Below are 27922 nucleotides of genomic sequence, written 5' to 3'. Positions count from 1 at the left end.
AACATATCAAATGAAGAATAAAAGTACTTGCTTCTAAACATGTTCTTAAAAAAAAGATCCTTCATACACATGTGCAGCTAAACTAATCTACACAGGCCTACATTATTGACCAACATTTTCAAACAATGTTTTTGCGGGGAAGAACCTTAAGAATGTGGTTACTTGGTTATCCAGAATTGGTGGCAGAATAAGCAAGAAAATCCAAAGTAATTTCAACAACTTTCTAGCTTAGCATATCTGTTAAAATCACAAGATAAAATTACCTTTGGCCATTCAGATAGCAATTTCAGAACCTTGCCCTGTGCCTCAAGTTAATTAACAAGAGTTAACTGTTTGATATTAGTTCAAGACTAACAGTAGCTAACATTCGTTGGGTGCTTACGTGCAAACACGACTGTAGCTGACCAAGTAGGGACATAACCCTCCTGAGGCAGCTGCCACAACTGAAGCCCAAAGTCACAGAGCTGCTAAGTGGGGCCAAGTCAGGACTGGCATGGGGTACTTGGAAGTCTGACTACAAGCCAAAAGCCAAGACTCTTCACAATTAGGGCTCTGAAATCAAAAATTCACTTCTTTTTCCTAAATAGGGGGAAAAATGGTATTTTAAGCAGTAATTGTTCCACAAAATGCAGGCAGGGGGAGGAAAATGCCAGACCTTGTGTCCAGAGGCCAACCATGCATCCAGATCATAAAACATGACGTTACCACACAGCTGAACAGGAGTAACTGGGGTTTCCCAATCTAGAGCTGAAGCAGACACATTAAGATTTTTTGATTTGCCAGATATTCTTTTAATGAGAATTATAAAAGACCAAAAACATATTTTTTTTTGCAAACTGTCTTTTTAAACAAATGATTTGCTTTTAATTACAAATACTGTGTATGACGATGCCTTTCTTTTGCAAAACCAATAAATACAAGAACAAATTTTGAACATGTGATTTGTCTACAACATTTGGGGAAAAAAAAAACAAAACAAAAACCAGCCTGATTTATATGAACCAGAATTTATTCCCTAACTTGTCAAGGAGTACTTTGAAGGTATGATTCAAAGCAAAGAAAAAGAGTGAAAGGAGAAAAACCATCTCAGAGTTGCTTCAGTTGCTTTTGATAATTTTTCTGATGTCACCTTTCTATTTTGGAACTCCTCTCTTCACAAAGCAAAACTGTTTCCAATGAACTAATGATTAATGGGGGAAAAGAAAATACGTATGTAACACAAACTTCACCATGAACAATTATGTTTATCAAAGACACTAACTTTAAAAAGGTACCAAAAAAGGTGAAGAAAAACCTGAATTACAGAAAACAAAGTTTATTTATTTAATGAAAAACTAAAATTAATAAAAATTAGCAAATACACATACACACACACACACACAGAGAGAAACACAGCAGCACTATGTAATGACTGACAAAGGGGGAAAAGCGGTGGTCTGAGACCACTCAGATGGCTTGTCAGTTAGGGAGAGACAGACAGACAGACACACACACGCACACACACACACACACACCAAAACAAAAAGCCCAACGTTTTTCAACATTACAATCAATCTACAACAAACACAAAATTCAGAATTCTTTTACAATGCTTTTCTTAATACAAAAGATGCCCATGTTGGGTGTATATATATATATTTTTTTCAGTGGTTTACTGTTGACTTATTTTTAAATATATTAGTGTTACTACATGCAACTGTTTCCTGTATTTAACAGCCTTTCTTTTTATTTACCTTCATGTGTCTAGCTTCCACCTATCCAAAGAGTTTCAGGTGATAGGCAGATATGGCTGCCTTGCTCTCTGTGAAACTGAATGCAGGTTTTAAACACTGGCCAGAAAAATGCCTGATTGCCATTTCAACACATGGAAATAGTTACATTGATGCCTAAATTGCCATTTTCTGCAAAAAGCTGTGCGATGCTGGTGTCAAACACTAGGCAGTCACTATTCATAATGGCTGTCGCAATTCCCTCATGAATAGACCGAGGAGTCGCTTCCCAAGTCAATCGCCGCCTATGACCATTTAGCTCAAGTCGATATGCAAAATTTTCAGCTTGCTTGCGTGTTCCTATCAGCTGTACAATTGCGAAGAACTGCTGGTGACCATCATATTTTTCCTGTTTCTCCAAGACTAACATGAAGTGAAAGCCAAAACAGGACTGCATCATCACCCAGTCAACAGCACCTGGAAGATTAATGTCTGTAGCAAGGAAAACTATATCCTCTCCCTGTAGGGTTGTAATGGACTTGTGCTGATGCATCAGATGGGGCATGACGGCATCCAAAGAGCCCTGCCATTTACAGGAAGCACCAGGGCATGGACAGGAGTAAGGCCTAAACTCACAGAGCTCTTCATGGTCTGCTTTTTCTGTGTGTGGCAGAGTTATTTCACATCCAGAAGAGGCATATTTACAAGGGAAAAGTACTGAGTTGGCCACTTTCTCCATAGCCAAGTTGCGAATAGATCCCAGCGGGCCCCGGCAAGTGGGACAACATGTGAGCTTTGGGCGACAGTTGCTACAAACAAGATGGCCACTCTGACACTGAAGAATGGGTGGCAACACATAGTCAAAGCAGACCGGACACTCAAAGAGACTCGCCAAGTCATTGTTGGATGCAGTTGTGCCAGTCAGCGCTGGCACCCTCTGTGACGGTGGACACTTCGAGGTACCAGTAGGTAGTGCTGTAGCAGTCTGGCGGCTCATTTCTGTAATAAAAAAGAAAAATACAGTAAATGGAGGCAGGAGAAAAACTACAAGTCAAACTTACTACATCAATCACTTCTAGAAACCAGAAATACTTTACATGCAAAATTTACTGTGAACAAAAGAATAAAGGGAAATAGGATCAACACAAAAATATACACAAAAATATAAATAAAAATAAATGTATGTTTTGTTACTAGCTACAGAGTTACAGTCAAGGCCTACAACAAGTCCACAAAAATGGAACTGAAAGGTAAGTTTATTTCTGTGCAAACAATGTTGAAATCCATGTATGAGTCTTCAAAATGCTCGTGAAAATGTGTTGAAGAAAAAAAAACTAAGCAAATTAAAAAATATATGCCAATATACTTACCTTTTAATTTCATTTTCCACAAACATTTCTGGAGTACCCTTATATGGTTCAAATGTAAAGTTTCATCTGCTCTGACATTAATAGTGAACGGTATATTCTGGAGAAAGGAATAGGGAGTCACATGGGAAAGGACCTGCTACTAGTGAGTCTTTTCCAAAACCATGCTCATCAGCTAGATATTAACCTTACTTCTTAATTAGCAATGCCCACCTGAAAAATGAGGGGAAAAATGGAAGGCCATCCTCAAAAGCTTTTAGTTTAAAATGTAGACATAGTATGTCATTCTATACATAAATCAGTTGTAACCTACAAGGGCAAGAGTCAGAAAAGAAGGTAGAAAAGAGGAATAAGACCACCACTGTCAAACCCACAACCTGGGTGGGCTGGTAATGATTTCCTTGCACCCCAAAGCTCAGCAGTGTGGAGCTAACATTCACCAGCAGGATGACACTATTTAACAGGTAAATGCCATCTGAAAAAAAAAAGATCAACAAATCACTAACTGGTCACACTAAATCAAATGTAAACAAAACACTGTTTCTTTGCTGGGATATGATAGCAAAGGATATGTGTCTTAGGAATAACAAAAATATCCACCTTTTGATATTCTAAGATCATATTCCCAATCAATATAAATATAATAAGCCATGTTTCTAAAGTTTAAGCCTAGGTTTAATGTTTTTCCCTCAATTATAACCAGGATTCTGTGACAAAGAACGTAAAAAAAAAAAGTCAGTCACCAATGTGACCAAGTAAAATGCAATTTAGGTCCCAGATTACTGAAGTGGCTACCAACTTGATACACTTAAATGTGAGAACTAGCTGCAGTTCAGGAAAAAAAAAAAAAAAAAACAAAACGGTTTAGTTCCCTTGTCACTAAAAAGGAGACAAAAGTAGCTCTGAATTGCAGTGTAACATGGCTCATCCGATGGAGGCAGAACATGAATCAATTCCCTCTGTGGCCCTGGGTAACCAGTTGATCTGTCCCCCAACAAAAGTGCTCTCTTTAGAATGCATTTTCCCTGATTAGATTCTTTGTGCAAAGGAGCAACCATCCACTTTACATCACTTGTAAAACAATGGGCTTTAGCACTGCCAAAGCACCTTGTCTCAGTATGCGGTCCTCATACTTCAACATCTACTTTATGCTGCTCATTCAAGTGAACATGATTGTAAAATAGTTCCTTGAACACCAAAGTCTTAAGCTATCAATGCCTTTCAAATTACTAAATCAAAACAGCTAACCACAAAAGGGCAGTGGATCCAGTTTGTATTTAACATAATGTAGCGACTAAGAAAACACTTTTGTTTATTCTACTTCTTGACCTAGAAACGTATCCTTATCATCAAAAGCTCAAGCTCACATTACAACATATCTTTATTTTGTAGAAATCACATTTTAATTCCTACTTAAAGTGTATAAAACAAATGGAAGGCAGCCAGACATTTCCTGTGGATAGAGGCATCACGAGGCAGCAACTGCTAAAAGCTCCAAAGCTCCAAGGGCGGAACCCAGACAGAGCTTCAACCAGAACAGGAATCCCCACCACACAGCAGCCCTGCAGCAGGAACCAAGGACTGCTCTGCACAAGTCTGATTTAAAAAGAAAAAGGTGCAGCAACCCAAATCAAACCTCTGAAAGGGTTACATTATGCCACAGCCTAAGCCAGTCAGCTTTCAGAACCACCACTTTCAAATTTGTTTCAGCAACCCACTCTTCATGCCAATACCTTTTCTCTTCCTTGTCCTACCAGCTGGTAAACATGTGAGCAAGACTCCCCTCCAGGAGTACAGAAAAGGTAGAGTGGGCTTTCCCGTCATGAGAGGTCAAGGCAGTGCATTGATTGTCCCCAAGAAGCCAAGACAATTTAACAGAAGCCCTTATGATCCAACACACAGGAGACTCCCTCCAATCCACATCCGAGGCCGGGCTCCATACATTCCAGCTGCTCACTTCTCAGAAGCACCACACTGGAGGCGGAGAAATGAAGCCTTTTTGCCCCAGGAGGTGACCACACTTCCCTTGAGAGCTCAAATTCGCCTGCGTCTCCAAAAATGGGAGCCATGGCTGAGCCGTCCCCCGCCGAGCCCTAAGCCTTCGGCTGTCTCCCAAGTTTGCCTTCTCCAGATTCACTGGCTAGGCTCCTGCCATGAAGACCGGGACTGCATCAGGATAGTCATCTGGAGTCCAATGCTGGGGGCAGAGGACTGCCAGGGGCCCGGATCTGGCTCCAGCTGGAGAAGCCAGCTCCCAGCCAGAGCGCCAAGGCTGGCCAAGGGCTCACCGCGCCCAGGGCGGCGGCCGCCTACCCACTGGAGTGGGGCGGGGCGCTCAGGGCGGGGCTCCGCCCCAAGCCCGGCCAGGCCCAGCCCAGGGCCATCCCACACTGGCAAGAAGCCCAGGGAGCTCCTACCGGGTGCGGGGCCCCCAGTTCCAAGACATCATACTCTCAGCCTTGCCACCAGTTAAATTTTTGGTTGAACCATGTTTCTGTGTGTCAAAACAGTGGAAACCGCAGTTTCTTATGGTTTCAATCTAACAGCTACACAAGGTAGAAGGGAAACTACCACCAGACATGAGCTCCTGGCATGCATCACACTTCCAAGGGAACTCACATTTTTATAGAGTAAGAGCACTCAATCATCTACAGTATTTGCCAGGCATGAACTACCAAATTCCAATTAAAACTTTTGTCTCCATTTCTAGCCCCGTCAGCGGCATACTTTAAAACTCCCCTTTCTGGGAGACCGCAATCAGAATGGTAAAGACGCTTATGCCACATTAAACTCCTCTTCAATCTCCAAACTGGGATTGTATTCTCATCCCACTCTGGGAAAGCCATCTTAAACACTCATTAAACTCGAGTGGCTTGTTTTGTTTTTAAACAAGCATTACCCTTGCCCCAATAAAGTCCTGTGGGCCTCAGATTTGCATTGCATCAGCTACCACTTTCAGAGGTTTAACCTGTCATTACATCATGCCAAGGGCCGCCTTTAAACTTGGAAACAGCCGGTGTGGAGAAGCAAGCTTAATTCAGTGAGTTGCACACTACTCTCCTTTCCACGGCAAATTTTAACTCTCATTACTTCCTCACCCTATTAATGTCCCATGTTCAATCACCTCAACCTCATTTTAATTAGGCTACACAAAACAGCAGGAACAGAAATACATGCATAACTGAAAGCAAGTACTGTCTGGCCCACAATGTAAATTATTAGCACCTGTTATTTTTTTACTTTCTTACTAGAAAGTAATTCTAGATCTTCAGCTTTTGCAGCAGAAGACTTCAAATATTTCAGGCACAGAAACTTGTTCAAATAGAACACAGAACCTGAGCACATAAACAAGTAAAGGGGAAGACAGATTATCCGCAAGCAAAAAAAAGAAAAAAAATGCTGTACACTGCTCGCCAAACCCGCAAAGGACTGTACAGAGCCTTGTGGTGCTGTCTGAACGCCAGTCATCTACGGAACAAACTCCTCCACAACTGAGTCAGAACAGTAACGTGCACTCCTGGAGTCGTGTGCAGTGGGACTCGAACCCAGGCCCCATCAGTTGCTAAGTAAAACATCCTAGCATAAAATGAGTTAAAGTTACTTTAAATATTTAAGTGTATGCCCCAGACCTGAGCTAACTGCCTGAGATCCTCAATTGGAGAGACTAAGAACTTGCAGATTCCAAACACAGATGCCTTAGGCTTATAAAGGCCATCAAATGTCTGCCAACAACCAATCACCATTCAACTTATTTTTTTTTCATTCAACTAATTTTTAACACAACAAACTTTATTTCTCAACTAGGTAAAAAAATTATTTACATTAGTTTCACAAATAGCTAAATATCATAAAAACTACATTTCCCTAAGTCCTAAGTCCAAGGCTTCCAAAAATATACTTACCAAAAACCTACAGCTCAGCAAGAGTGCACCATCACCCACGTCATCTCAAGCTTAGGCTGCTACACAGTTTTGCATGTCAGGCCAGTGCTGTGGTACGCTGAGTTAAGCCACAGTCTCTGACTCCAGCACTGCACGTGAGTGCAGATTCCAGTCCTGACCTCTTCACTTTCAACCAGGTGTTTAGGCCCTTGTCATCCACCTGAGAAATCAGATCGAGTTCCAGGCTCCTGGCTTCAGTCCAGCCTAGCCCCAGTTGTCATGGTCGTTTGGGGATTGAACCAGCAGATGGAATATCTGCTTCTGTATGTGTTTCCCTAACTTCTTTTCAAATAAATAAATTTTAAAAATTTAAATAGATGTTCATCAAATCAAAACATTTCTTTAAAACAATTTATCTTTTAGAGAGAAAAATCTTCTATCCAACAGCTAGGGTTGGGCCAGGCTGAAGTCAAGAAACAGGAACTCTATCCAGGTCTCCCACGTGGGTGTGTGGGCCCACATACTTGGGCCACCTCCTGCTTTCCAAGATGCATAAACATGAAGCCATCAAGGGAGAGCATCTGGGACACAATGGATGCCCAGACAGGATGCTGGCATCATAGGTGGCAGCCTCCTCTCCCAACCACCTGGGAGAGCAGGATAAAATTCTGGGTTCCTGGCTTCAGCCTGGCCTAACCACAACACCATGTCTTAAATCAGAACTTGTTAATTTCATGGCTATTTAACTGTTGAATTGCAACATTAACATACTGCAAGTGGAAGAACATAAATGAAACTGAATTATTTACCTTATATTTTATCTTCAAGAAGGAACAAAGGGAATACGAAAGGAGGGAGACAGAGAGAATCAAGGAAAAAGAAAGTTTCCCAACTCTTACACATGAACAGCCAAAACTGAGCCAGCCGAAGTCAGGAGCCTGAATTCAATGACTGTCTCTTGGGTACAGGGCTCCATCACATGTAACATCACCACTTGCTATCTCTTATGTTGCACATGAGTAAAACCAGCAAAGTAAGAATTTGGACACAGGCAGAGGGACAGCCTTCTCAAGTGGCACTTTAGCTGCTAGACCCGATGCCTTCCCTTAAACTTCTCGATTCCATGAGCAACTTTCGCTCCCCTTCACGAATACTTGTAAAAGTTTAAAATTGAGAACTGTACTCCAGTATGTAAATTTTGTTTTTTTAAAGATTTATTTTTATTATTTTTTTCATTGGAAAGGCGGATATACAGAGAGGAGAGACAGAGAGGAAGATCTTCCGTCCGATGATTCACTCCCCAAGTGAGCACAACGGGCCGATACTATGCCGGTCCGAAGCCAGGAGCCTCTTCCGGGTCTCCCACGCGGGTGCAGGGTCCCAAAGCTTTGGGCCGTCCTCGACTGCTTTCCCAGGCCACAGGCAGGGAGCTGGAAGGGAAGCGGGGCTGCCGGGATTAGAACCGGCGCCCATATGGGATCCCGGGCGTGCTAGGCGAGGACTTAACCACTTGCGCCACCGCGCCGGGCCCCAGTATGTAAATTTTGTAACAATTACTGTAAACCAAGTTACAAACAGAATATACATGATATTAAAAAGCTACACACTGAACAAACCTTTGAATTAGTTATTTGTGGTAGAATACTAGTAGTTTTCAGCTGAATTTCCTTCAAAAGGAAAAAAAAACTGCTTTTTAAAAAGATTAGCCTGGGGCTAGCATTGTAGAACAGCAAGTTAAGCCGCTGCCAACATTACATATGGGCACCAGATCATGTCCCAGCCACATCACTTCCAAACCAGCTCCTTGTTAATGGCCAGGGAAAAGCAACAGAAAATGCTCGGGCCCGTCTCCCACATGGGAGACCTGGAGGAAGTGTTGGACTCTTCGCCTCAGCCTGGCCTAGCCTCAGCTGATGCAGCCATTTGGGGAAGAAATCAGAGATGGAAGATCTGTCTCTCCCATGCTCTCTGTAACTCTGCCTTTCCAATAACCTTCTTTGAAATTTAAAAAGTTAGAGCTTTTCTCTTTCCCAGAATATCTTTTTGCAAAAAGGTGCTGTCTACATTTGACATTATGATGGGTACATCTACCATTTGTTTCAGTTAGACTTTGTACTTATTTTCAGATTCTGTTGCTTCCCACCCAGGGAGCTGGGTCACAGTTCCCTGCTGCACCTCTATCCAAATGCCCAGGGTTCGAGTCCTGATTCCAGCTTCCTCCTAATGCAGACCCTGCAAGGCAGCAGTGAGGGCACAAACAGGTGGGTCCTCGCTACATACTTTGGTAGAACTGGGCTTTTATTCCTGGTTCCCAACTTCAGTATGGCCCAGTCCCAACTGTGCAATTAGTGAGGTGAGCTGTCTGCTTAAGGGAAAAAAAAAGTAAAAAACAACCAATGCCAATAGCTTAAAAACTCAAAACCACAAAGTTAAATCATATTATGAAATAAGGCAAAATTTTTTTTTTCTTAAAAATTCACTTATTTTGAAAGAAAGTGACAAATATCTCCATCCACCAGTTCACTCCCCAAATGGCCACAATAGCAGCAGATGAGAGCTGATCTCTGAGTTCCCAGCCCAGGCTGTGGTGGTTAACTCATCAGTGACCCAGTAGACAGCCCAGGCTGTGGTGGTTAACTGATCAGTGACCCAGCAGACAGCCCAGGCTGTGATGGTTAACTCATCAGTGACCCAGTAGACAGAAGCTTTGTTTGCTTGCTCTTTCTGGCTCTATCACTCCATCTTTCTAAGATTTTGTTTATTTTTATTGGAAAGGCAGGTTTACAGAAAGATCTTCCATCTACTGGTTCACTCCCCAAATGGCTGCAATGACTGGAACTAGCCCATCCGAAGTCAGGAGCCTCTTTCAGTCTCAAGGCTTTGGGTCATTTTCCACTGCCTTTCCAGAGAGTCAGTTGGGAAGTAGAGCAACCAGAACATGAACCAGTGGGGATATGGGCCCTTGAAGAGGATTAGCCTGTTGAGCTACCATGCCAGCCCCTATTAACCTGCTGTTCAAATAAACAAATTAAAAAAAAAAATCAGGCATTGATATCTAGTTAGGGTTTGAGAATCAGATTGTCTCTGGAAACAGAGAGGAGCCTTCCTAAGAGAAGGTAAGATAACTCTCAACAGTTAATGACTTAAGGGGTTATTAAAGGAAGAGTTAGCCCTAGACTACAATGGTTCTCAAACTTTATATGCTTATTAATTACCTAAGCATCTTTTACTGCGGATTCTGACTTAGTAAAAAACTAAAAGTTTGCATTTTTTTTAGCAAGTTCTCAGGTGTAGTCAATGCTGCAGGTTCACACAGAGGCCCACGAAGAAAAACATGCTAGACGGAAATCAGCAAAGGAAACCAGAACTCAAGGGAAGACAGGAATTTCAAGGCAAAGACATTCAACTCTCACATGCAGCATTAACATAAGCTACAACTGGTTTTCATTACATTCTCCAGAGAATTTGCAATGTCTCTAAAGAAGTACAGGAGAGCAAGGCAATACGCAGACATGTCTAACCACCAAAGAACAAATGGGAACCCTGAGGAAGAAATCAGATCAAGTAGTGAATTAAGGTAAGCCATTCAGCAATGACGACCTTGGTGGGGCCCACATTGTGCCAGGAACACTAACATCCCGGTATGACTGTCAGTTGAGAGCCCTAGCTGCTCCACTTCCGATCCAACTTCTTGCTAAATGTGCCTGGGGAACAGCAGGAAGATGGTCCAAGTACCTGGATCCATGATACCATGTGGAAGATCCAGGTGGGAGTTTCAAGGTTCCTGGCCTGTGCCAGGGCTACCCAGGTCTCTTACAGCCTAATTTAAAGCGCTAACCAGGAGATAGAAGATCCCCTTCTGTCTCTCCCTCACACTGTGTAACTCTGCCTTTCAAATAACCTGAAAAAAGAAGAAATGGTAAGATTGGCACAAAAGGATTAAGCTTATGACTCCATAAACTTATAATTACAAATGAGAATGCAAATATTATAAATCCTGCAAGATAATATTAGGATTCATAGCAAATCTATGTTTAGCCTTTACCCTGTTTCCTGTTCCACAGCTCAACCTGTGTCAAGTGAGAGTGCTTTTCTGTACACTAACAAATGACTAAGTGTTGGGGACTCCTGGACGGCCTCAGGATGGGTGCTACTTGCCATAATAAACCTTGTCATTAAGGAGTTTGACCTTTCACTCATGTCTTCACTCCATCTCAGGTTTTTGAGCCATTCTAGCAATAATCAAACTTAAGGAGTACTAACAGCTTCAATTTTTAGCCCATCAGAATTAGAATTCTGAGTTATATATAAAACTGTTCAAAACATTTGGGGCTTTTCTCTACAAAATACCTCTTTGTAATAAGGGTGATTTCTACATTTATTTGACAGAAGCACAGTTTACAAACCTTATAATCAGTAGGAGGGAGTAGGGGAAGGCAGTCTTCGTGGAACTGAGTGTTCTAATCGATGGGATCTAACTCCATGGAGACAGAACCGAACCACAGGATGCCTGTGTCTACTTGCTGCTGGGAGCAGAAGAAATCCTCCACAGAGCTGATGTCAGTCATCATGTGATGTGTTGAAAGTGTAACTGGAGCCAATTTTTCCCTTCCATATATAGAACTAAATAAATAAGAAAAAAACTATGATTAAGGAAGTAATCGAAATGTTGGCATACTCCCAGCTTCAATCAGGAACCCAGCTTGAATCAGGAGGTGACTAGTGACCTCTGGAAAGTAAACCTGAAGATACTGTCAAACGGAAGTCAGATTTTAAGAAGCTAAAGAAGATGCTGCATGTTAGTAACACCTAATTTAAATTTATTCATTTAAAAGGCAAAAAGACAAATTTTTTAGTGTCTGGAGCCTTTTGTAAAAGTGGCTGCCAAAACTACAGCCCACAGTGCAGCTGCCTATTTTTGTAAATAGTACAGGAGTATAGTTCTGCCCATTCATTGACATACTGACTACTTTCATGCTACAAACATAGAAATTTATATGAAAGAAAAAATTCGGCTTTACTTGTTAAAACTGAGAACCCTAACAGCAGGCACGAGGTGCAGCTCCTATGGCATTCCACATCCAAGTTCTTGGGTTTGGGTCTCAGCTCTGCTTCCAATTCCAGCTTCCTGTTAATGTGTACCCTGGAAGCTACAGGGACCGGCTCTAGTAGTTAGGATGCTATCACCGACGCAGGAGACACAGAAACCTCTCTGGGCTCCAGGCTTTTGCCCTAGTTGTTGAGGGCACTTGAGAAGCAAACTAACAGATGATAATTGAACTTGAACTCTCTCCTCCCCTCTATCTTTTAGATAAAATAAAAATACGTTTTAAACAACATAGGGCCTGATACAGTAGCCTAGTGGCTAACGTCTTTGCCTTGAACGTGCCAGGATCCCATATAGGTGCTGGTTCTAATCCCAGCACCCCAGCTTCCCATCCTGCTCCCTGCCTGTGGCCTGGGAAAGCAGTTGAGGACAGCCCAAAGCTTTGAGACCCTGCACCCATGTGGGAGACCTGGAAGAGGCTCAGGGCTCTTGGCTTTACATTGTCTCAGCACCAGCTGTTGCAGCCACTTGGGGAGTGAATCAGCAGACGGAAGATCTTCCTCTCGGTCTCTCTTCCTCTCGTCATAAAAATAAATGAATCTTTAAAAAAAAATTTTAACTTAAGGACACCAAGAGCTTTTATGCAGTCTAAACGTGTGTGCTTTAAAAAGCTCCTATTCATAGGAAGGGTCCAGTGTGATGGTTCATTGGCTAATCAGCTCCCCACTGACTGAGTAGTCAATTGGGCTTTTCTGACATTTACTAACACACAACTAAATTTTATGGTAATCTAAAACTTTTTGCAACATATCTGAAATTAAATTATTGAAATTATGTCAATCATGATCATAATACAAACACTAATGCAGCAATATAAGCTCCAACATTCAGGTAAAAGCATCCAAATATTGGGGACAGAGTTGTGGTACAGGAGGTAAAGCTGTTGTGCAAGTATCCCATCCGGGCACAGGTTCATGTCCCAGCTACGCCAATCAGCTTCCTGCTAATGCAGCTGGGAAAGCAGCAGCTGATGGCCTAAGCCCTTGGGCTACAGGTACCAGGTGTGACTCCTGCAGACACCCCTGACTCCTGGCTTGTGAGGCCCAGCTTCAGCCATTTCGACACGTGGCAAGTGAATCAATGGATGCATTTGTCTTTCCTAATTCTACCTTTCAAATAAACAAATCTAAAAAAGAAAAGAAAAATCTAAATGCTAACTATCCATTCAGTTATGTGTAACCAAGTTCGAATACAACTGTTTACTACCCCAATTATTTAATATTCTCTCAAAATTTTAAAATAAAATATTCTAATAACATGCTTGCTTACTGCATCCTGGCATTGAGCTGTCAGGAAAATCTCACAAAATTCTGTGTATCTCATTATATGTGACAGAGCTAGCTTTTCAATGCAATATTCTGACAAGTACATTTAAGCAGCTGTATGCAATGCACTCATAACAAAAGTTGTACAGATCGAAATAGCTAGTGAGCCAAACATGTTAACTAAACATAAAAGGCCATGCTGCTTGAGACAGAAGAAATTAAAGGGATGGGTAAAAACTCATCCTAGAGGGTCTAATATTTTACTGAAGTCTCCTAATTAGTTAAAAAATAAAATAGTAGCAAAGTAATGGTACTTAAGAAAAATAAATAATGTATGAAAAAATCATGGAAGCTTACTAAAATTATTTTCAGTTGAAAGTTACAATCCATGGCTACATAAGATTTATTTCACATTTCTAAGAATGCTTTACCCTGTCTTTATTAACCTAAAAAAGATTAGCACATTCCCAACCATCTGAATCCACCTGTCAGTCGTGTAACTGAATGTCCAATTCATTCAAAAATATATATTTATTTTCATTGGAAAGGCATATTCACAAAGAAGGACAGAAAGACAAAATCTTCCATCCACTGGTTCATCCCCCAAATACCATAATGACCAGGGCTAAGCTGATCCAAAGCTAGGAACCAGGAAATCCTTCCCACTCTCCCACGAGGGTGGCAAGGTCCCAAGGCTTTGGACCATCTTCCATTGCTTTCCCAGGCCACAAATAGGGAGCTGGATAGGAAGTGGAACAGCCTGGGCACAAACTGGCGCCCATATGGGCTTCTGGTGCTTGGAAGTAGAGGATTAGCCAATTGAGCCATCATGTTGGCCACACCCCCATTCACTTTTATGATCACACTGGCTTCAGTCTGAGAATTACAGTACTCTAAATGGCAGGCTAAACAGAAACGCTGAGATGAACCACACACATAAGTCTGTGAGACAAAGCTCAAATGATGAACATATGATAGGTAACAATTTAAGTATGCTTAACTCAAAAAGAATCTGCAGAGTTAATAGCTAATTCCACAATTTAATAATTCCTTAATTATTTCAAGACTTGAATGTGGCAACCAGCACCCAATACTTCAGCACATCAGTACAGTCTCAACAACTAACAGCCCTGTTTTTTAAAAACTTGGAAGTCTGGACACAGGACAAGGCTGACAGATCTTTTGCTCCTTTTCCTGTCTTAGTCACTACCAGCTCCTCCCACTCCTGCCTTCCCACACCTTGGGCCTGGGTGCCACCCATGCTGCTCTTCTCTCCCAACCACCTCTTCTTTACTCCCACAGAAGGTAATGCTTCCTAACCGGACACAATCCACTCATGTTTAGTTACTGCTGTCCACACCTGGAAGATTTTTGCCAGCTTCAAAGATACATCTCCAAATAGTGTCTGACACACTGTACAGACTCAACAATTTGCTGAATAAAAGGACTTTTATTCTTGAATAGTAAGTAACACTCAATGTTACTAAGCAATAGAGCAATCCTTTTTAAAATTCTCAAAGAAAATTATCATCCTCAAATTCTACACCCAAATTATCCTTTAAAAACATGTTGACAGCAGAATAACACTGTGAGGTTTGAAAGTGTTCTCTCCTCTGGATGGTTCTCAGGGAGAGTCTGGTGGACAAGCTTTTCAAGCACAAGTGGAAGAAGCAAGAAAGAGAAGATGAGGTATTACATTAATCAGACTAAACCCAGGAGTAAGGGAAAAGAAAAGCTGGTGACAACTTTACACTAGAGGAAAAAGACAGTTAACAAGCAACTTGAACTTACACAAGTGACAAGCCTAGGGGACGTGGGGGTGGTACAGAGTTGAGGTCAGTGTAGTCATGCAATTTAAGCTAGCTAGCTTTTTTGGGAAAGCAGCTTGGACTCCCCAGTATTCCACTCCCTATTCCATTCCCTGATAACACTCCTGGTAAAGCAGTAGAAGGATGCCCAGCTATGTGGATCCCTGCCACCATATGGAAGATCTAAACGGAGTGTCAGGTCCTGGCCCCAGCCTGGTCCAGCCCAACCCCAGCCAATGTGGACATCTGAAGAACGAACCAGTGGATGGAAGATCTCTTTATTTTTGCCCATGGCCCACTGACACCCCTGCCCAACACCGCTATTATGCCTTTCAAACAAATCTGAAGAGTATAGTGTAATAAGGGGGAAAAAAATGCAGAGAAGTAATCTGTTTATTACATAAATGGCCCAAAAAAGGAGTAACTTGGTCAGCCACCATAACATCAATACAAACTTGTGATATTGCTAAAACAGGAGAAAAAGCATAGGACAGGAAGAATACACACATGTGAAGGGAGCAGGAAGAGATCAATTCCTAACAGGAATCTAAAAGAAAGAGCCTAAAACTGGAACCTAAAAGTAACAACAGAAGAAGCATTTTACTGCAGACAAAGATGAACGCAAAAGCAACCACCAGAAGATACTGAAGTAGTTGCTTCTGGATAAGGATATCGGCTAAGAAATAGGCACAAGGAGTTTGTACGTCAATATTAAAAAAAAAAAAGAAAGAAAAAAAAAAACACAAAGCCTTGTAATAAAAACTACTCGGTTCTGACTACATAGGCATTTTAAAAAGTCAGTTCCAAAATTTGGAATGAGAACTGTCACAGATTGCTTTCCTTAGTAAAGAAATGGCATACCGAAATTTGTTTTCAAAAACTTGATTCAAAGTGATTGGTAAAGATTGGGGAAAAACAGACTCTACACTTCTGGGATATGATCTGGCAGTGTGAATCAAAATTCAAAAGTGAGTATAAAATACACTCTGACCCAGTAGTTTTTCTCCAAGAATCGTCTGCTTCACATATGCTGGCAAAGGTACATACAAGTATTTGAAAACCTACAGCAACCTGTCTGTAAGAGCAAATAAACTGACAGCCTTATCTTAAGAGTGGTTAGATTATGGGATGATAAACAGAATGCTATGCTGCCAGGAGCTGACAACCCATTCAGGCCTTCCATGTGGCTGCAGGGAACCAAACACCTAAGCATCCATGTACTGCATCAGTGGGTATATTAGCAGGCAATGGGATCGAAGCAGAGCACCCAGGACTCAAATGGGCATCCATAAGAGATGCTGGCTCCGCAAGCAGCAGTGTAACATAGTTTGCCACAATGCAGACCACTGCCTTTCTTTTTCTTCTTCTTTTTTTAAGTACAACAGACCTATACACTGACCCATTTATACACAAATAAGAATCCACTGTTTAAACGAATAGAGGAATCCAGCTCCCTGTAAGACCTGGCAAAGTGGCACAGGATGGCTCAAGTCCCCGGGGCACGTGGACCCACACGAGAGGCCTGGAAGTGGATCCTGGCTGCTGACTGGCTCAGCTCTGACTCTCACTCTTTGTAAATCTGCCTTTCAAATAAATATAAATCTTTATTGAGTGGAGGAAAAAACAAGCCGCAGAACAAACACATTACAATCCCATTTTTGTTCAAAGCAAAAACAGGTAGGGAGAAATATGCACAAACGTATTTATATTTGGCTCATGCATACAGAAAATAATAGGATCCAAAGTGCAGCATATGGCTTCGAAAGTTTCAAGCAGTATTAGAAAGGAGCAGAAATCAAGTTTAGACCCAGAAGCCACAGAAGGGAGAACACACTACTAAACCACAGGCACAAAGTACCAACAAATCCAGGACACAAAGATTTAATTAAGCAGAAGCTTTTCAACATTTGCAATTACAAGGTTCAAGGACACATCATTACTGACTAGTAGTAATCATTTAATGGGAAAATATTACAAGGATTTAATTCAGATCAAAGAAATGAACTTTAGGGACTAGTATTGTGGGTGCCTGGGAAAGTAGCAAGAGCACTTGGGCTACCTGACACCCAGGATGGATGGATGGATGGATGGATGGATGGATGGAAGGAAGGAAGGAAGGAAGGAAGGAAGGAAGGAAGGAAGGAAGGAAGAAAATGAAGAAAAGAAGGAAGGAAGGAAGGGAGGGAGGGAAAGAAAGAGGGAGGGAGGGAGGGAAAGAAAGAGGGAGGGAGGGAGGAAGGGAGGGAAAAGGAATGAAGAAAAGGAAGGAAGAAAGAAAAAAGAAACTGATTCTAGTATTTATGGCTAACTTGAATACACTAAAAAACTTCTCAGCATGCATGTTTTCATATTTCAATGTTTTTATACCAAGCAACTGCTGATGACTTACTACAAAATAAACATGAAGATTTTATCAACTGCTTTCACTTTTTTCTTAAAATTTTTAATGCAAGTATATTTTAAGAATGCAAACCTGTTCACAAGTTATATATTTCAGACGTTTTATACAAAACTCAAATTTAGTAAACCTTTTAATAGCCACACAAAAAAGTTAATCTGCCCACCCCCAACCAAACATGTCCTGCAGAAATGATATCCACACTGACAGAATGTCCAAAGCTGTCTCTAACAAACACACCAGGGTGCTGACAAATCTTCAAAGTAAAGATACCTCACTTACCAAAACTGAGCTGGGATCAAATTCAAAGAAGCAAAAGGTGATTAAAGGTAGGAAGGAGAGGCTTTTAGTCCTTAAGATTTAGTCAACCTTTCTAGAAGGGCAGGTTTTACAAGAGGACAGATCTTCCACCTACTGGTTCATCCCCCAAAGGGCTGCACCAGCAAGAGCTGAGCCTACTTGAAGCCAGGAGTCTAATGCTACTTCTGGGTCTCCTGAGAGTGCAGGTTCCCAAGGCTTTGAGCCATCCTCCAATGCTTTCTCAGGCTAGAGGCAGGGAGCTAGATGGGAGGTGAAGCATTAGCAATATGGGATCAGCACTTGAAGGTAGAGGATTAGCCATTGTGCCAGCCCTCAGGAAGTTTTTTTTTTTTTTTAAAGATTTATTTATTTATTTTTATTGGAATGTCAGATTTACAGAAAAGGATAGACAGAAACATCTTCCAATTGCTGGTTCACTCCCCAAGTGGCCACAATGGCCAGAGTTGAGCTGATCTGAAGCCAAGAGCTTCTTCTGGGTCTCCTACACAGGTGCAGGGTTCCAAGGCTTTGGCCCATCCTCAACTAATTTCCCAGGTCACAAGCAGGGAGCTGGAAGGGAAGTGCAGCAGCCAGGATACAAACCATTGAGCATATGGGATCCCAGTGAGTGCAAGGCCAAGGATTTGTGCCACTAGCTTACCAAGCCAGGACCCCAGCAAGGCTTTTTAAGAAGAACTAGACTTCATTTAATTACTGAGACAATTTCTGCAAAGAGTATAGTTTGCAGAGAAGCTACTATATTCACTATTTCAATGTATCACTAGCTGAGCTTATCAACAGCACAGCACTAAATAACTGAGGATGTGGTAACTGTCAAGGAAGCATTCCATTTTTTCCATTCAGCTTCCTGCTAATGAGCACCCTGCAAGGCAACAAGTGACAGCTCAGATGGTCAGGTCCCTAACAAGCTACGTGGGAGGTCCAGATGAAGTTCCTGGGTCCTGGTTTCAGTCAGCCAAGTACTGGCCAATGTGGGCATTTGAGAGGCAAATCAATGCTTGGAAAATCTATTCCTGTCTTTCCACCTTTCAAATAAATACAAAAACAAGCAGAAATAAACTGTAATGCTAACGCCTCCTGTAACATTCAAGCCAGTCATTAAATTCTTCAAATTATTTTTTATTTTTAAAATTATTTTTACTCAAAAGGCAGAGTTACAGAGAAAAGACAAAGTGATCTTTCATCTGCTGGCTCCCTCCCCCAAATGGCCACAACAGCTGGAGCTGAGCCAGCCCAAAGCCAGGAACTTCCCACAGAGAAGCAGGAGCACATGCAGTTGTTCCGTATTCTCCTGCTTTCCTAGGCCATTAGTGGGAGAGAGGGCCTAGTGCAGTAGCCTAGGGGCTAAAGTCTTTGCCTTGCACTTGGAGGAATCCTATATGGCTGCTGGTTCATGACCCAGAGGTCCAGCTTTCCATCCAGCTCCCTGCTTGTAGCCTGAGAAGGCAGCCGAGGGCGGCCCAAAGCCTTAGGATCGTGCACCTGGCTTCTGATAGGCTCAGCTCCAGCTGTTGCTCAGCTCCAGCCTTTGCGGCCACTTGGGGAGTGAAATCAGAGGATGTTATATCTTCTCTGTCTCTCCTCTTCTTTGTATATGTCTCACTTTTCCCCCCAAAAATATATGAACCTTAAAAAAACATGGGACACAATTACCACGGGCTTAACTTGCTCTGCCATGGCACTGGCTCCAAGTCTTAACATTTTTAAAGAATCATTTCTCAATGGCTCGATATAGATTAACTCCCCAAAGTCATTCTAATTCCTTTCACCTGCTCAAGTCTCCCGTTCACATAAGGCAAACAAAAATGAGCAAGCAAAACATAAACTTTATTTTACAATTAAAATTTACGTGACTGGACAAACTCAAACCTAATAAAAGGTGTTAGTATCATTTAGGCCATATCCTATCTCATTCAAGTTCTTGAATATTTAACAACAAAAAAATCAATATAAATGTACCGAGACAAACTCAGTTAGGAATCTCACAAACATGTGTCCCAGTTACATAAAGTGCAAAAAACAGACAAAACACCTATGGTATTAAAGTTAAGGGGTGGTTTCCTGGGAGGGTGAGGGCATTATTAGAAAGCGACAAAAGGAAGCTTCTTGCAGTTAGATTCTATTTCTTGATCCAAGAACTGATTACAACAATGGGTTCCATTTGTGAAGTTATAAAGCTGCATAAACAGACTGAGCCCTTTTGTCTAAGTGTTGTGCTGTTAACAAGTCTACATTTATGGCGGGGGGAGTCATTATCATTGCTTTATATGTTCTCTGGGCAACCAGGGAGGGGCCCCATTAGCTGGGACCTCTCAGCACTTCTCTCCTTCCTCAAGCTTCCTGCTGCTCAGCTTTCCAGCCTTTCACACTTCTAATCTAAAACTCACTAACTCTAAATCCAACAAATGGCTCCAACTTTTGCTTCTTCAGAAAACACAATAGAGGCCACTGATGCCACTACCTTATCTACCCACCAGTACGTTAGAGCTAACTTCAGAACAGAAGCAGCAGCCCCACACTTGGGCACTGTCCTTTGAGACTTCACATGCTTTCCATTAATAACCCTTGCATCAACACCTTGCTCATATTCCCTCTAACATACAAACATGCACTCATTATTTCCCTGCTAGACTCTGTACCACCACACCCCCAACTTTCCTTTTCCCTCACAAAATCGTCTCAGACACCTCAGACGCAACATATCACAACTCTAAATTACACTGCTACTCTTTTGTCTCATCACTCTTTTCCACCTTGCTAAATGGCACGATGAGCCACAGTTGCTCAAGCCAGAAACCTAATTCTTTCCTTTTCTCACTTCTCATATCTATCTATCAGCAGGTCCTATTAATTCTGTAGGCAAAATATATTTCAAATCCATTCAATTTTCTTCATCTTCACATGAATCCAGGTCACAATCAACTACTGCCGGATTAAAGAAATAGCTGCTAACCAATCAAGTCTCCCAACAGCAATCCTGAATAGGTGGATTATATCATCCCCTTAATTAAAACCTTGAGTCTACCAGGGCTAAGAACTCACCTTCCTTGCTTTGAGCCTACAGGCTCCCCTGCCCACGGCTCTCCCTCCCCTCCAGACCTGCAACAGTACAGCTTCTAACTCAAAAGCCTTCTCTACCAGGCAGTTCCTTCAGGCTGAGATGCTTCCCTTTCTCCTTTAAAGAGCTGGCATCTTTATCCTTTTATCTTGCTTTAAATGTCACCACTTCAGACAGCTAGTCTCTTTCCCACACCTACTTTCTACTTCAGCACCTTTTGACTCCTTTTTATAGTAAATATCACAGTTTATAATCCTGTTTCTTTCCTCACTATAAGTGTAATTGGTAATTTTTAGAGAACTCATTTAACAATTTTTAAAACTAAGTACTTTCTATGTATTTGGCAATGTGCTTTTTAGGAATTTTCAAGTCACAAACAGCTAGCTAGTGATAAGACCAAGAGACAGACCCACCGCCAATTCTTAAGAGCTTGTCCTCCTGAGCCCAGCATAATGACTCAGTGGCTAAATTCTCACCTTGCAACCACCAGGATCCCATATGGGCACTGGTTGGTGTCCAGGCTGCTCTACTTCCCATCCAGCTCCCTGCCTGTGGTGTGGGAAAGCAATCAAGGGCAGCCCAAAGCCTTAGGATCCAGCACCCTGTAAAGGACTGGGATAAAGCTCCGGACTCCTGGCTTTGGATCGGCTCAGCTCTAGCCATTGCGACCACTTAGGGTGTAAACCAGCAAGTGGAGGATCTTCCTGTCTCTCCTTTCTGTAAATCTGTCTTTCCAAGAAAAATAAATATATCTTAAAAAAAAAAAGCTGGTCCTTCTAACCACTCACTGCCACTGTAACATGTGGACACTGCAGGCTGGGGGCAGAACATCAATATACTTAGCTGTTCAAAGTGGCTGGGTAATCTGCAAAGTAGCACAGATCAATGTTTGAGACTAAATACAATCAAGAAGAAAGTAAAAGGTACAGCGTGCAAGAAACCCAATCCAGTTTGAATAGGTAGGGGAAAGAGGAAATGCTGCAGACGAGGCTGGAAAAGTATGTTAAGGCCAGTGTGACGCTATTAATTACTAAAGTCATTCATTGAGTATTTACTGAGCACCAACTATGTGCCAAAAACAGTCCCAAAACTCTAGAAAACAAAGGTGACCAAGTCCTTACAGAAATCACAGCCTATCTGGAGAGACAGAAAATCAAAGAAAAATTATACTTCAGGAGAATGTTACAGTGGAGCCAAACAGTACTGTGAGAACACTGATGCCATTCAATTCAATGTGGGGGGGAGGGGGGATTCAAGGTGAGCTGCTCAGTCTGAGAGGATAAAGCTGAGCAGGAAGGGAGAAGCTTACTAGGAAGGGAGGACCTTGCACGGACATAGTCTGATGTGGTTCCGAAGTAAAACGAGGGACCAGATCAGGAGGGGACATAAAAAATAAGTACGTATTTCACCAGACCGAGAACTTGGGACTTTACACTGAGGGTTTCTGTCAGGTTCACCTACTGGAAAGGTCATTAAACTGCAGCACACATGACTGAAAGAGGCAGAGACCCAGAGCACACCAATCAGAAGAGAAGGGTTAAACATGAGAGCGCGCGAAGCAATGCCAGCTTGGGACACTTGCAAAAAACCATACCTAACAAAGGACTATATGAAAAAGAACATTAGAAAACAGTTCTCTTCAAAATCAGGCCAGAGATCTTAGACACTTCAAAAATACAGAGATGCCAAATAGTATGAAAAAAATGCTCAACAGGGAAATGTAAACGAAAAACACTAAGATACCAGTATGCATCTACAGGAGTAGCCAAATCCTGGAACACTAACACCAAACGCTGGTAACAGACTCTCATTCACTCCTGGCAGGAATGCAAAATGGTGCAGCCATTTTGGAAGACAGTTTGGCAGTTTGTTACAAAACTAAACTTACCCTTACCATATGATCCAGCTATCACATTCCTTGGTATTTACTCAAAGGAGTCAAAAACAAGCCAACCACACAAAACCCTGCACATGGATGTGTAAAAGCTTTTGTCACAATTGCCAAAACCTGAGTGCAACCAAGATGTCTTTGAGTAGACAGGTCAATCTATGGTTCTCCTAGACAAAATGAATATTATTCTGTGTTAAAAAGAAATGAGCTATGAAGCCATGAAAAGGCACAACGGGAAATTAAAACAGAGTATAAATTGAAGGCAAAGGACTCGGTTCGCTTAGCCCGGGGCCCAGGGCCTGCCTGTGAGGTGGGTGCTGGGTTTATGAGCCCCAGGGGTAGGGGCCCAGGTAGAGCTTGGGTCTCACGGCCCCGGGGGGCCTGGGGCCCACCTACTAGGTGGGTGTCGGGTTCCCAGGGGTGGGGAATCTGGCAGCCTTGGGATGCCTGGCCTGGCTCTTTGAACATACCTGCAAGAACATTTCCTACTTAATGAATAAGGCAGAGCAGTGGACACAGGTCCTGTTGGTAAATGGAGACTATGGTAGCTCATTTGGTGCTGTAGCAGAACAACAGAACTGGACAAGTACCCCAAAACAATCGATGACAGCAAAAAAAAAAAAAAAAAAAAAGCTCAGTGAATGAAGCCTATGGACACTGGGAGAGTGACATCATCCTCGGATCGGTGACACGGCAGCATCTCAGAACTGTCCAAACCACGTGGACAGAACTCTCGGAGTATGTACACATTGAGACCCTGGGTTGATATGAGGTGGCGGTTCCTCATCCCTGGGTACTGGGAAGTGTGGAAAGTCATGAGTGGTTTTGCCCTTTGCTTCTCCCTTCCCCCTGAAACAACAAGAGAAAATAGCAAATTTGGAAGCAATGAATTCACCCAATTTTCCCTAAACTTCGATCCTTCCCGCCCTGATCAACCATGTAATCATAAAAATTTTTTTTAAAAAATCTAAAAATAAAGTGAAAGCAGCCAATGTGAGAAGGCACACAGTATAGTTTCGACCATGAGACATACTGGAAAGGCAAAAAGCATAGTGAAAGTAAAGACGAACGGTTTGGGGAAAGGCACCTGGTGTACCATTTCAGACACCCCACACTGCAGTGACTGGTTTTGAGTTTCAGTTCTGCTCCAGAATCCACCTTACTGCTAACTCACACCCTGGGAGGGCATGGCAAATGGCTTTGGATCCTACATCTGCCCTGGAGACACAGACTGGCAGCTGGTTTTAGCCTACTCCAATCCTGACCACTGGGAGCACTTGGGGAGTGAATCAATGGGTGGGAAAGCTGTCTTTGAATTCAATACATTTTGAAGCCCTCTTTTAAATAAACTTTGAGGCCTGGCGCAGCGGCCTAGCGGCTAAAATCCATGCCTTGCACATGCTGGGATTCCATATGGACGCAGGTTCTAATCCTGGAGGCCCCGCTTCCCATCCAGCTCCCTGCTTGCAGCCTGGGAAGGCAGTCGAGGATGGCCCGAAGCCTTGGCAGACCCAGAGGAAGTTTCTGGCTCCTGGCTTCGGATCGGTGCAGCACCAGCCATTGCAGTCACTTGGGGAGTGAATCATCAGACAGAAGATCTTCCTCTCTGTCTCCCCTCTCTGTATATCTGCCTTTCCAATAAAAATAAAATAAATCTTAAAAAAAAAAAAACTTTGAATAAAAAAACTTAAAATCTTTTTAAGACTTATTTTTTTTTAAATTGAAAAGTCAGAGTTACAAAGAGAAGGAAAGATACTCCATCCCTTGGTTCATTCCACTAACGGCAGCAACAGTTGGAGCTGAGCCAATCGGAAGCCAGGAGCCTGAAGCTTTTTCTGGGTCTCTCACACATGAGTGCAGGGTCCCAAAGCTATGGGCCATCCTCTATTGCTTTCCCAGGTCACAAGCAGGGAGCTGGATGGGAAGTGAAGCAGCCAGGATATGAACTGACATCCACATGGGATCTTGGTGCATTCAAGGTGAAGACTTTAGCTACTAGGCTATTGCACCAGGCATTCTTGTGAAGAGAAAACTTCATCCTCACTTGTATTTTTATTGAGAACATAGGCAGTTGAGGTCTTCACACAGCTTTTATTCAATATCTGTAGCAAAATTTAAGCATTTTACAAGGTACATATGAAAATTCCATAGTCACAAAATAACTGCAACAGATCTCTCATAACTAAAAAAAAAAAAAAATTAAAAGCTACATAATCAACAGATTCAAAACAAATTTTAAGCACTCAACATATGACAGTTACTTTTTTTAAAAGATTTATTTTTATTATTTTTTTATTGGAAAGGCAGATATACAGAGAGGAGAGACAGAGAGGAAGATCTTCCATCCACTGATTCACTCCCTAAGTGAGCGCAACGGCTGATACTATGCCGATCCGAAGCCAGGGGCCTCTTCCAGGTCTCCCACGCGGGTGCAGAGTCCCAAAGCTTTGGGCCACAGGCAGGGAGCTGGAGGGGAAGCAGGGCTGCCAGGATAGAACCGGCACCCACATGGGATCCCGGGCATGCAAGGCGAGGACCTTAACCACTGCACCACCGCGCCGGACCCGACAATTACTTTTGAAACCATTATGAGGATCTGTTCAAAACATCCAGTTCAGTGAAAATAATTCAGTTTCATACTACTGTTATTGACAAATATTTTCTTTGTAACTCCAACCAACTGTTTTAAAATTAGATATTTATTGTTCCATAGCAATTTTGCAAGAATGTCAAGATATTAAGAGATACTGAGATATAATCAATATGAATTTAACTATATTTGTTTCTGTTTTTACTTGCATAGCAGAGTAAACCACTCCCGGATGCTGTCATGCCTATAAGCGTCAGGCTGGTGCCTCACTTGCTCCACTTCAGATCCTGCTCCTTGCTAAAGCACTCAGGAAAGTATTTAAGATGCCCCTGTCACCCAGAGGCGAGACCCTGCTGCAGGTCCCGGCTCCAGATTTCTACCAGGCCCAGCTGCAACTCCAGCCACTGCAGCCATTGAGGAGCCAACCAGCGACTGAAGCTCCTCTCTAAATCCCCACCTTTCAAATAAATAAGTCTTCAGAAAAATATCTGATATTTCATTATAGTCTACTCTTTAAAACATTAAATGGTTCTGAACTATGCTACAAATGTGCCAAAAGGATCATTTAAATCAACCTAATACATGAAGAAAATATTGACAAAGCAAACTTGGTGTGTGTGTGTGGGGGGGGGATGGATATAAAAGCAATTAACATTTCTCAATTGAAAGGTTCTTTTTTTCATGAAAAAATCCACAACCATTTGTGTAATCCGCATTAAGTCTCAGAATGTACCTTTCACCAAGTTCTCTTCCGAGCTAACCAGCCCTCTCCGTGGGACCTGGAATCATATCTCCCTGATAACATTACCAGACCTCTGTATCTCTCACTACATGGCATCCTGCTCCCTCAGTAAGAGATGGTGACACCGCAGATACCTAACGCGCAGCTCAACAAACTCAGCGTCCCACTTTTCCAAGCGCGTGAGCTCAAGTCCCTGAAAGTAACTCAACCCTTTGATCTAAAATGCCAAATGGAAATCCCATTTGAATCAACCTGATCAAACCTGAGACCACCCAGGATCTGGCCAATTCAAAGTCCCTCAAGCATCCCTTAGAACAAAACATCCCTTAGAAACGCCCAAAATGCCATCGCCTCAAGAGGCCTGTCAATTTATCCGTTCCTTTTAAAACAAAATACAGAAAAGAAGGAAAAAAAAACCCAGCGCAGGTGAGTTACGGCCTGCTTTTCAACACACCCATCCTTGCCAAGGGAACGTGGTGGGGTCACTCGGCGACACTTGCAGAGGGCCGGCCAGGGACACCCTCACCGACTCTCCACCGACACTGTCCCCGAGGAAAAGGCAGGTGGCCAAGGTCGCAAACCGGGAAGCCCAGCAGGCAGAGCCTGCCCACAAACCCTCCACTACTCAGCACCTGACAATGTTCCCTGGACAGTCGCTTATCACGCGATGGCCAACGTCCAGCCACAGGCAGTCAGGGTCCCTGCCCCACATCCCCGGGCACGGCTTCTCCGACAAGTCAGCCGCACTATCTGATTTTCCTAACACGCCAGCTGCACTTTTCTGAATGTCATCCACATTCTTCCAGGAACGGGCGGGCAGAAGCAACAACAACAACAACAAAAAACCAAGCCTATAGGCATCCCCGTGGCCGAGGCCACGCACACTCCTAAGTTATAAAGCCCGTAGAGTCGAGAAGGAACCTCCAACGACGCGGCAATCGGGAAGCCCAGAAGGAAAAAAAAAAAAAAAAAATCAGGACTGTCAGAAAAATCTAGAACTGCCCCGGCCGGCCGTTCGGGAACTCTTCCCGTCTCTCTCTAAACAAGGGAGGGCGGCTGCCTTCTGGCCACCGCACAATGAAGCCTCGAGCCGCGCGGCCGGTCACCGTCGGCGTCGGGCTCTCTCCCGCCGGGGTCGGCCGGCCCCCGGGCGCAGGCCAAGGACGCGCCGCGGGGACGGCCCGGAGGGCAGGGCCGGCCGCTGCCCGCACTCAGCTGACCTCCGCCATGTTGGCCGCACACCCCGGGACCCTCCACAACAAAGGCCGGCACGAGGGCGCGGGGCGCGCCGGGCGCCTCCCCTGCCCGGGCCCGCCTCCCCGGCGTGCGGGGGGCCGGGCCGCCGTCGCCGCCGCCGCCGAGGCCCTTCCCCGAGAGCCCAGGCCCGGTGGCGCCGGCCCGGCTCCCACCTCCACGGGGACCCGGTGTTCGGGGCCGGCCGGCCGGCAGGGGAGGGGCGGGGGGCGGCGCTCGGTCCGGCCTCCTCCGGGCTCGGGCCGAAGACAAAGACGCCGCGGCCCCGGGGACCGCCCGCGCCCCGGCCGCCCCGGCCGCCCGCCGCCATTATCGGGTGCGGGAACCCTCCCCTCCCGGTGAGCCCCCCTCGCCGCCGGCTCCTCCCTCCTCCGAGCCGGGCCCCACTTACCTGTGGGCGGAGAGCGCGCCTCGGACCCCAGTCCCGGCTCAAACGCGCTCCGTCGCCAACGCCCGCCACCGCGGGCAGCGCCGCCGTCCCTTCCCCGCGCTGAGACACACCGGACAGCCTAGGCCGCCGCCGCCGCCGCC

General features: G+C 43.7%; 1 protein-coding gene across 4 annotated transcripts; it reads right to left on the bottom strand.

Moving 5' to 3' along the window:
• Window positions 1-695: 695 nt before the first annotated feature.
• SIAH1 (siah E3 ubiquitin protein ligase 1) lies at window positions 696-27922 on the bottom strand. Of its 4 annotated transcripts, none has more exons than XM_040982750.1 (2): window positions 27783-27922; window positions 696-2708 (listed from the first exon to the last, which is right to left on the bottom strand). In XM_040982750.1, the coding sequence occupies exon 2, from the start codon at window positions 2704-2706 to the stop codon at window positions 1858-1860; it is 849 nt and encodes a 282-aa protein (XP_040838684.1). In that variant the 5' UTR covers window positions 2707-2708; window positions 27783-27922; the 3' UTR covers window positions 696-1857. The 4 variants fall into 4 exon arrangements, with proteins under 4 accessions (XP_040838684.1, XP_040838685.1, XP_040838682.1 ...); XM_040982751.1 differs by lacking the exon at window positions 27783-27922 and adding an exon at window positions 11364-12314; XM_040982748.1 differs by lacking the exon at window positions 27783-27922 and adding an exon at window positions 4810-7295.

The sequence above is a fragment of the Ochotona curzoniae genome, unplaced genomic scaffold (assembly GCF_017591425.1).
Source record: "Ochotona curzoniae isolate NIBS_2020 unplaced genomic scaffold, NIBS_Ocur_1.0 contig_3622, whole genome shotgun sequence".
NCBI lineage: Eukaryota > Metazoa > Chordata > Mammalia > Lagomorpha > Ochotonidae > Ochotona > Ochotona curzoniae.
The sequence above is the reverse complement of the archived record's forward strand: the minus strand, read 5'-3'. Positions and strand labels throughout refer to the sequence as shown.